Source organism: Nyctereutes procyonoides, unplaced genomic scaffold (assembly GCF_905146905.1).
Source record: "Nyctereutes procyonoides isolate TBG_1078 unplaced genomic scaffold, NYPRO_anot_genome, whole genome shotgun sequence".
Classification (NCBI taxonomy): Eukaryota; Metazoa; Chordata; class Mammalia; order Carnivora; family Canidae; genus Nyctereutes; species Nyctereutes procyonoides.
Genome location: NW_026575145.1, coordinates 2,570,254 through 2,581,615, shown reverse-complemented (window position 1 = coordinate 2,581,615; position 11,362 = coordinate 2,570,254). Strand labels below are relative to the sequence as shown.

At 37.1% G+C, this 11,362-nt stretch overlaps 1 protein-coding gene across 1 annotated transcript in view; it reads right to left on the bottom strand.

The window, feature by feature from the left end:
- Nucleotides 1-4,141: 4,141 nt before the first annotated feature.
- Nucleotides 4,142-11,362, bottom strand: part of LOC129499366 (ER lumen protein-retaining receptor 1-like) — a 136,545-nt gene continuing 129,324 nt past the window's right edge. Inside the window, 2 exon segments of the mRNA XM_055309046.1 lie at nt 4,142-4,301; nt 4,303-5,062. Of these exon segments, the coding sequence (XP_055165021.1) occupies nt 4,175-4,301; nt 4,303-5,062 (887 nt within the window). The 3' untranslated portion in view covers nt 4,142-4,174.

Here is an 11,362-nt window from a genome sequence, read left to right as displayed (position 1 = left end):
ACAACTTTTATTAAAAGTGTTGAAGGCTCTTCTGGGTTCAGCAAGAGACCAACTGCCTTGGAAAAGTCTAGTTAGAGAAAATATGGCGTACCTTTTCAAATTATAGATGAAGATACTGAATGTCAGAAGTATGACATTAAATTCTTCAAATTTTAGAGGACTTCATCAAAGAAGATGAAAGAGTTTCTTCAGGGTTTCTACAGAAGAGAAACCTAACATCCTGATGGATAACATGGTAACAGAATAAATGAGCAATTTGCCTTTCACGGTATGACTAGTTCAGATTTAAAATAAAAAAGCAGGTAAAGTTTAGAAACGTTGATAAAACAAAGCCACAGAAAAGATGTGGGGAAATAGGCATTTAGCTGTTCTATTTGGGAGAGTATAAAATGGTACATCTTTTAGAATGGATAATGAGGAAATGTCGGTCAAAATTTGTAATGTGCTGACTCCACTATTCTACTTCTACGATTTTATTCTAAAGAAATAATAAACAAGTTGGTGTATTATGAATTAAAATAGCAAATTTATAGAATATGTGTATTTCCTGCAGTAGGAACTAGGAAATAAATAATACAGTAATATCCTGTTATAAAATTATTATGCTGATAAAGATGTTAAAACTATGTAAAAATAAGATAAGGCTACACTGGTATGAAAGCTTATACAATAAAGCAGTGTAAGAATAATCTGGATTATTCTATAAGTATATTGGATTCCCCCTCCCCACCATCCTTGGACACTGTCGAACTGATTCTCCGATTGCCTGAGGCCTTTCTCAGGTGGCAGGAATATGCAGGGCAAGTCTGGAGTGCAGAGAGTTCAGATCATTGAGGATAGCCCACAGCTAACATTCGATGAGTTTGTGAATAAATACTCCTGGCTCCTCATTCATTGGGTGGGACAATTCTAAGCTATGCTCACCACTGTTTCCAGGAGGTTCCCAGCAGAACTGACCCTTGGCCTCCCACAGTGATCCTTTATCTATTAATTCCCCCACAGCAGGCTTTTTCCTACCTGCATGTCTCTTCTTCTTTATGGGTGCTCTTGGGTTTACTGTAAAAAAAAAAAAAAAAAAAGATTTTTTTCTTCAAATCAGTCAGGGTCTGTTTATAAGAGAATCCAACCTAAAGCAATCTTTTGGGATATACTGTATGGCTTGTGTGTGTGGGTTTGTTGTGTATATAGCATAAAGCAACAGGAATATACAGCAAAAAAGTAACAGTGCTTCTCTGTGCACTAGGATTAGAAGTGATATTTATTTTCCTTTGTGTTATATGATTTATTTTTTAGGACGATGTGTTATTTATGGGAGGAAGATGTGTGGCCTGGAAAGGCGGTACACTGGGCCTCCTGGATACACTGAGTCCTCAACTGAGGAAAGATACACTTTAGATGGAGAGGATGTTTGCTGTTCATATACTGTCTTCCTCCAGGAAGATTCCCCCCTCTGTTCTGGGACTTGGTAGGATACAGGCTGAGCATGAGCCCATCAATGGGCCTGCAGTGAGGAACTAAAGCAGGCAAAGGTAAAGGAAATAAGTTGGATCTGTCATAAAAAGAGAAACCCAAGCCTCTTGACTTTCCTATAACTTAGGAATTTAGCCCACAATAAGAATTATTTACCCATTTTGGTTTTGGTTAGAGGACCTTTGCTGTCACCTTGACTGCTGTTTTTCATAATTGCTTCTAAAAAGGCCTAAGGCATCTAAAATAACTGACATACATGAGGTGCCTGGGTGGCCCAAATGCTCAATTCTTGACTTCTATTCAGGTCATGATCTCAGGGTCCTGTGATTGAGCCAGAATGGGGCTCTGTGCTCAGCAAGGAGTCTGCTTAAGACTGTCTCTCCCTCTAGTCCTGTCTCCCGCCCTCAACCCCCGCTCACTCTCTCTCTCTAAAATAAATTTAAATAAATCTTTTAAAAAATAATGTAATAGAATATGCATATCAATGTCTTTATTCCGTGATTAGGGCAGCAGAAGTTCACATGAAGGAATGTCAGCATTAAATATATACTATGAAGAAAACACAAATGTTAAGGAATATAATTACAAATTATTTAGACAACCTTTTTTTATTTTGAAAGAGTGATTTCTTATATCTTTATACATATTATTTGTTTGTATAATTTTCTACTTTTCAGAAATTATGGGCAGTTTTTGTTATAAAAATTAGACATCTTGTTCAAAATTTGATTTTCAATCATTAAATTTAAGAACCACATGATAAATAAAAGTCATACATTTCAATTGTGACCTTCATTAATGTTATGGATTGGTGATTTTACCTTATTAAGCATTAATGTGCTGTTATTCCATTTAACTCAAAATTGAGTAAAAGTTTGGTAGGATTTTTTTGTTAACTAAAATTATACATAATCCTGTAAACCTTTTTCTACTCTAAAAGTAAGAAATAGCAGGAAAGCACAAGTTAATAATGAGCCTCACTTCCTAATGCATTTTCTGTCCATCATGTACACATTAGGTTGACTAGACAGTGTTTGAATACTGTTGTAGACAAATATAACAATATATATTTTGGTATTTGGTTTAGAAATAGAAAAAAAAAAGGATCAACTATAGTATCAAATTTTATCACCTTTGTCATTGTGCTACTTGCACTATTTTATTTGGTCAAGGGAAGTTTAAAATTTTATCTATATGACTACTGAATAATTCTGTGGGGCAAAATTATGTTTTAGAAACATGAGTCATAAAAAGCTCTTTGGAGTTCTCTGTAAGATTCACATTATTTGCTAAAACTGAATCATATTCACATTTTTAGTCTAAACTTTAGTACCAAACATAAACTGATATTAGGCATAAACTACTTTCAAGCATTTCATGTTTTAAGAAAGCATAAATATAGAATATAGTTTATGGATAGCTGTGGGTACAATAGAGATTAAAGCAGGGTTTATGATTAAGAATAAATTATTACAGTGTGAACATGGGGTTTTGTTTACTGGTATTTTTGCAAAATCTGATCTGACGTTCCACTAATGGAGCTAAAAGGCAAAAAGCCTGAAGCAAATATATTAAAATATAGGTTAGAGAACATATCCTGTATAGGATATTTTTACAGAAAGTTCTTTCAAGCTAATATTAGATAAAATTTTAAATATTTCATTTTATTAGTACTCAAAGACTGAAATATTTAGACGAAGGAAAAAAAATGGTATTGGATTGATATACTCCATGTCAGTTTTTGTCAATATGTACAGATTGAACTATTCTTAAAATACGCCTATAATGCATAAAGATAAAGCTTAGTTTGGGGAAGTATTAACTGCCAATCAAATCTGTTTACCTAAGTATTTATTATAGAACAATTTGTGGAATAATTTGACAAGGACTACTTACCTATGTTGTAAACTAAGATATGCATTTCATTAAAAGTTAAATATCAAATTGAATTTTTTTTTTCGAAAGAGGCATCATTTTCCCTGGTTTATTTCAAGAGAACAAAGAATCAACCATCAAGTCTGTACAAAAACGTGGCTGTTGAGCCAAATGGTGACCCTCAGGCTAACCCCCTTGCCATGCCCGGCCCCTCGTCCCCCCTAAATTGTCGAAAAATGAGGATAAGCCCAAAAAAAACAAACTCTGGAAAAAATTATATTGAAAAATCAGGGAGACTGTTCCTCCCCTCCTCCCTCTCCCCAATCCTAAACGTTGAGGGGGGTTTTGTGGGGGAGGATGTGTTCATGGCCATGGTGGGAGGTCAGACAGGTGAGTGTCTGCAGATTTAGTGTTTGGCAACTGGCGAGGCTGGAGGGTAGGATCTGGGAGGGAGCCAAGCGGCTTGGAGGAGGGCAAAGATATGCGACCCTGCCCCATGGGACATTCAAAAACAGCCTATAAAAATTGGGGGCCAGAGAGTAGAAGAGAAAGGAGTCATCAGAATCAAAAACTAAATAGTGGAAAGATTTTTTTTTCTTTTCTAAAAGGCAAAAAACTACAAACACCCCAGGTCCTGAGCTCCCCAAGACTTGGGTCCTCCACCACCCCCCTGAAACCTGGCAGGAGCGGGGCTGGGGAGTGCGGAGAGGTTGGTTCTTTAAAAAGTCACCCCTGGACAGGAAGGGAAGGCTCTTGTTGGTCTTTCCCTGCCTTCCTCTGCCTCTCTGGTCTCTTGGGCTGCCGAGGAGAGGGATGGCCGAGCCCAGGGCTACGCAGGCAAACTCCGCTTCTTCCCCTTCAGGACTTTGGTGATGTAGAGGTAGAAGAAATCGCAGTAGAGGACAGTCTGGACTAGGCCTGCTACGATGGCAGTGAGGTCGAAGAAGCCCTCGGTGGTAGCGCCAGGGCCAGGTGAAGAGAGAAAGCGTGCGGTGGACGCCCAGAGCAAACAGGTAGTGGCTGGGGATGGTCTCTGCCTCGCCCGTCTTGCTCCCCGCGAACAGCTGTGGCAGGACGGCTACCGACTCCAGGTGGATGGAGAAGGTCCGGAGGGCCTCTAGAGGGGTAAAGTCATGGTTGACCAGGAATGCCAGGATGGCCGTGGGAACAACGAGGAACTCCACTCGGAATGTGACATGGTTCCCATCATAAGTGGCTTTGAACTTGCTGCAAATCATCCAGACTGTGGTGAAGGAGCAGGCAATGTAGACCACCTTCATGCACGTGTTGTACAGCGAGACGTAGTTGGTGAAGAGGTCCAGGTACCGGGCAGTGAACCCCACAGCAAACAGGACCTGGCTCTTCCCTGAAATCCCCGCACAAGAGCGGGACTTCCAGGTTGTGAGCCGTAGCAAGATGATGGCTAGGAGGTGGGAGTACCAAGATGATGGCAAGATGATGGCTCTCCCAGGAATCAGAAGAGATTCATGCTTTGAGGGGCTCTGGCAGGGCTGGGCTGGTGGGAGGCAGGCTGGGCTGGTTTGCCCCCCGGGGCTGATGTTCTGGCTGGGTGGCTGGGCTGGGGGGGCGGGAGAGGGGCCCTCGGGTGGGCTCCAATCTGGGGACGCCGGAGCTGGGAAGAGGGAGGAGGGCTCAAATTGAGTTTTCTTAATTGGTACAAATTTTTTTTCTTTTTTGATACCAAAAATTCTCAAGTCTATGAGAATAATTTTTTGTTTGTGTTTTATGCATATTAACAATATTTTAACAGTCAAGCACTCTTTTCCTTTGCCATTTCATTTTATCTACACTATTCTTAATTTTAATGTTAAAAGAAATAAAAATTCAGTGAATGTAATCTATTATTTTAAAATACATCCTTGGCTCATGAATGAACTTCTAATTATTTGCATATCCATGTTTAACTACAATGGACAACTAAAATAACCCTTATTTCATAGTTTTTAATTATGGTGGTTGGTTTAATTGCTTACTATTTGTAAGATATTTTGCTAAACATTCACTATAGATTAACTCATGGAATTGTCAATATAACCCTGTTAAATAAATTAATTTACTGTTCTCATTTAACACATGAGCTCATTGAGGCTAAGTGATTCATTTAAGTTTACACAACTTTAAGTGGCAAAGTTGGAATTTGAGTAGGTTTAAATCAGGACCTGGGTTCATATTATTTAGTATAATTAGGAAATTATTCTATTGCTTCTTTATAAATATCACACAGTTTGCCTTATTCTTATATGCATAATTCTTTATAAAAATTTGACATTTTATAATGAATTTGTTATTTCTAATATGCAATGTTTTTTTCTATATTCTTGGAAAGATGTCATACAAGAACACCACTTAAAAACACCAAATAGTGAAGGGGAATATAAGGGAAGGGAGAAGAAATGTGTGGGAGATATCAGAAAGGGACACAGAACATAAAGACTTCTAACTCTGGGAAATGAACTAGGGGTGGTGGAAGGGGAGGAGGGCGGGGGGTGGGGGTGAATGGGTGACGGGCACGGAGGGGGACACCTGACGGGATGAGCACTGGGTGTTATTCTGTATGTTGGTAAATTGAACACCAATAAAAATTAATTTATTAAAAAAAAAAAACCACCAAATTGTACAAGTTATGATCATGCTTCTTCCAAATTTCTTAGATTTGGAGACAGTATATATTTTTAAAATCAGGTTGTATTATGGATAGGCAGGGATCTGGCCTATCATGGTAGAGTGGTAAAAAACATCTGTCCTGGAATTAGTTTGGCATCACATCCTTGTTCTGCCATTTACTGACCATATGCCACTGGGAAAGTTAATTATCTGCTCTTTGCCTCTGATTCCTTATTTGTAGACTGAGCCAACCATTAACACTTCGTAGAATTGTGATGATTAACATATAAACAATATTGTGAATGGTGACAAGTAGAAAGTGTTCAATTAATTTTAAGAATTATAATCAAAGTAGTGATGGGTAATAAAATATATAAGGTGCTTACATCCTTCCCTCATCACTGGTCACTATTCCTGTTTATGTCTTACTTTAATTTATTTCCTCATCCCTAAAAATCTTGGTGACATTTTTTGAAATATTTCACTTTTTCATTGCATTAAATATACAAGCTTCCTTGATATATATTATATATAAAGAACCTGTTACTTTGTAGCAAGTTTATATTATTTCTGTTCTTTTGGCCCAGTGCACAAAGTATAAATTCAGTTACTTTCTAATCAATCACTACAAGTATGTGGGTTTGGCATTGCATACTGGTTGGTTAATAGCTCTAATGATGTTCTCAGCGGTAGCATGGCTTTTTTAGCAGGAGTTTCAATCTTCACTAATATTCCTGTACAACATTCTCTTTTATCATTTTGTCATTTTCCTGATGGATTTCCATACACTGAGGTATTTGTAAAATCAATCAACTGTCAATTTTAGGATTACATTTTTGTTACAAAAGGTAAGCTTTCTAAATGTTTCATTTCAAGCTTACAAATGATCACTTCTTTTCCTTTTATGAGAATCATTTTCTTCCCATTATAAAGCAGCTTATAAAATCCAAATTCATCCTAAATTTCTTCTTCCACAAAAGTAGACAATAAGAAATGTCTTAGGTATTTTCAAATAACTCTATGCTCCTCTAAGTTTCATATTCATCTTTTAATGAATAACTAAAATAAAACCAAGTTTTAAAACCTAAAGGAAAACCTTTAAAAGTTCTAGGAATCAGATTAAGAGGCTATATCTCTAAGAAGTTTCTAATTAATATATTTCTTCCTATATCATCTTATTATAAACACCTAACTTATTTCAGAATTAACTTCTTAAGCAATTAATTGAAGTAAAGGAGAATATAGGAAATTCTTTGATTCAAATTCATTTTAATAAGATACTTTCTGAACAAATATAGTCACATAAAACTTACTGCATGTCTCATTAAAATTTGATGTTTCAAAAAATATGACTTTTTTTCTCTAACAAGTCTAATACCATGTTTCTAGAAAAATAAAATTAACTGTTGAAGAAAAAAGAACAAAGCAAATATATCCTGGACCCTGCTCAAAATTCCTTCTGAAACCTGTAAAGAGTAACTAATAAGGCTAGAACAGGTAATAAGTCACCTGCTTGAAATAAGATCCTTACAGCCCATATGCAGAAAAAACCATAGATATTTTGGAAAAACTTTTTCATTAAATGTAGCCTCATCTAAAAAGTCTAATTCAGTCTTAACATATTGGTGCTTATTAAAGCCCCTGAAAACCTTATGGTAGCCATGGACTTTCCCCAGAAAGTACACATCTCAAAGTCTATCCAAGGCAGAGCCCAAGATTAAGAGCAGTCTTAGTTTTGTTAACATATCAAATAGCAGTAAAATTTACTCCTTAACTTCAGCAGTACAAGCCCACACCATTCTTGAGACAATCTGAGGTTTTCTTAGAACTATTGCTATTCTAAGCTTTTTTCATTTCCATATTCCAAAAACCAATAACAGTCTTCTCTAAGTCCAATTTTCTATCCCTATCACCTTGTTCTACAGGATCTAAAGTCCTTGGTTTCTACACATTTTCATGTTTAGCCACGTTTGTGCAAACCTCCTTCTCTAGAGTCCAGTACTATTGTAAATCTCTTAAATTAGTGCTCTCAAAGTCCTTTCTTCCTGATTTCATCACTTCTACTTTGAAAACAACTCACTCTAAATCTATCTTGAGATCTATCTGGATCAATTGTATTCTAGGTTGGGTAGTGTTGCTAGGGGAAAAATACGTATATACATATTGATATAGATATCCCCAAATAAGTCATCCATTGTCACCACAAATTTATGATTTTACCAGTTATCCTCTGAAATTTTTTTCTTTATTCTTGGTTAATTCCCTTTCCCACTCATCAGTAGTTTTTCTAAATACATGTTTTCTTTATGCCTTCTAACCAACTCTTACCTTATTCAGCCATTGGCAGACAACTCTTCTTCAGGGAAGACAAGTCCTATCAGATTGGAAATACCTAGCGGTCCAAATTCCAAATTTGCCACTAGAATAATCCTTTCTTTCTTTCTTTCTTTCTTTCTTTCTTTCTTTCTTTCCTTTCTTTCTTTCTTTCTTTCTTTCTTTTCTTTCTTTCTTTCTTTTCTTTCTTCTTTCTCTCTTTCTTTTTCTTTCTTTCCTTTCTTTCTTTCTTTCTTTCTTTCTTTCTTTCTTTCTTTCTTTCTTTCTTCTTTCTTTCTTTCTTTCTTTCTTTCTTTCTTTCTTTCTTTCTTTCTTTTCTTCTTTCTTTCTTTTTCTTCTTTCTTTCTCTTTTTAAAATATTTTATTTATTTATTCATGAGACACACACAGAGAGAGAGAGAGAGAGAGAGAGAGAGAGAGGCAGACACACAGGAAGAGGTAGAAGCAGGCTCCATGCAGGGAGCCCGACATGGGACTCAATCTCGGGTCTCCAGGATCACACATACCCTGGGCTGAAGGCAGCGCTAAACCACTGAGCTGCCCGGGCTGCCCTAGAATAATCTTTCTAAAGAAGTAGAAAAATACAACCACTTCCATATTCTGGAAGGTGGTGGCAAGAAGAAAACTGGGAGCCACTTATATAATTGAAAGGAATTGAATTTTCTGACAACTAAATGAGTAATTTAATAAACGATATTCAGGTTGAGATATCCAATAGTAAGTTGGATATTTAGATTTCATAGCCTTTGTTTTCTAGGTTAAAGCTCAACAGAGAAAATTTTTAATACATAAATCAGATTACTATAGATCAGAAGCTTGATGAGCATGTCATTGAGACTGGAATATGATTTCTGAGGACATTCCACTTCTCAGAGACAAAAGAAAGGATGTTGTTGAGAGAGGCACTGCTGGTCAGTATACTAATCAAATGCATTAGGAAGTGACAGCCATCATAGAAAAAAGAGATGGCTTACACTGAACTTGCTTCTTGCCCAGTGGGGCAGACTGCATGATGCTATTGACTGTTGTTTAATCCCTTGTTAGAGTATGAAACTTATTTTGACTTATGGTAACATTTTGACTGATAACATAGTAGGTGTTTGTTATGTTTTTAGTTACCAAGTATCTGAATATCTTCCTTGTTCTGATAAGGTAAGCATAGGATTTATTATCCAATCAGGACAATTTTAAGAGAAAATAATATGAGTTATTGGGACACCTGGGTAGCTCAGTGGTTGTCTTCCTTTGGCTCAGTTATGATCCTGGAGTCCTGGGATCAAGTCCCGCATCAGGCTCCCAGCAGGGAGCCTACCTCTCCCTCTGCCTGTGTCTCTGCCTCTCTCTGTGTGTTTCTCATAAGTAAATAAAATCTTTTTTTTTTAAAGATTTTATTTATTTATTCATGAGAGACACACACAGAGAGAGGCAGAGATACAAGCAGAGGGAGAAGCAGGCTCCATGCACGGAGCCTGATGCGGGACTCGATCCTGGGTCTCCAGGATCAGGCCTTGGGCTGAAGGCAGGTGCTAAACCGCTGAGCCACCCGGGCTGCCCTAAATAAAATATTTTAAAAATATATGAGTTATTAATAATTATACTGGCCCAGGCTGCCTGGGTGGCTCAGTTGGCTCAGGTCATGATACCCAAAGGTCCTGGGATCAAGCCTCATATTGAGCTCCCTGCTCAGTGAGATTCTGCTTCTCCCTCTCCCTCTGTCCTTGCTCCTGCTGTGTCTCATGCTGTCTCTCAAATAAATAGATAAAATCCTAAAAAAAAAATTTATACCGGCTTAGCCCACATAAGCCAGGACATATCTGGAGAAACTCTGTCATGCAATAACTCTAATTTTGAGTGAATTTTAATGAAAAGAAATAATTTAATATAAAACAGGTTAGACTAGGATCATTTCTCTTTAAGGTTTTTACATTCTGAAGAAGATTAACTTGAAAGGCTCAGTAATCAACTTTTAATGAGATCACTATTCTCGTCCCTTTTCCTAATCTTTCAGGATTCATATGAGGGTCTTGGCAACTTTCTAACAACTCCTAGAAACACAAAAAATGCATCCTGCCTCTTTGTGGTAGAGTTTGACCTCCCATCAGCAAGACGCCTTTCTCCTTACAGCAAAACAACAGTAACACAATAGCAATCATCAAAGAGCTTGTTTAGTTTTTTCCCAAAGGTCTGGCTACTCTCCTAGAATAATAGTTAATCCATTTATTCTCTCCTTTCGATTCATTCTCTTCCTCTATCTCCTCAAGCCAGCAAGCATGGATAAATGTTTTTCTCTGCAACAGAAACAAAATAAAATAAAAAATTTATGATATTTTTGATTTGTCATTTTATCTCACTTCTTACAATGAATGCCTTCACCCACTGTGGCAGCCACTCTGGTTGCCAACCCAGTGGGCATACCCTCTACTATTATTCTTCCTCACTGGAAACACATTAATTTTGTGTGGGTAGTCTTCTGATATGCAATTAGTGTTTCAGAAGACATACATAGCCCACCCCTACCCTCCAGGCCCTGGAGTGAATAATGAATGATTTAAATCAATCATAAAGGTCTGATTAGTCTAGCCATTGATTGGCTTATGCATGAATATGTGTGCAATCCTTACCAGTGTGGTGAGATTGAAATCTTGCTTCTTGGAAAGATTTTTCTTGCTAGATAAAAGAGAGATGAGCAAAAAAAATTCCCAGTACTCCCCTGGATGATGTTATATCTGCATGTGCTGCCTAGAGTTGCCCGGGAATTTATCATGCATTAACAGAGCTTGCAAGACATCATTGACATGCTGAGTACTGCAGAGAAGAAAGGTGGAAAACACTGGGACTCCATTGAGCCCTGAATTAACTCATCCTGCAATGACCTTTCTTCTGGACTTCATTGTATAAGAAAACAAAGACCTATTATTTAACCTACTTTTATTTGAGTCTTTGGTTATAACTGAAAGAAACCCCATCCATTGTATCCAACTGTCTTATATAGGTAGTTTTGAAAATATATTTGTCTAATTCTTTTTTTAATCTATCTACTTCTAATAAGCATTACATT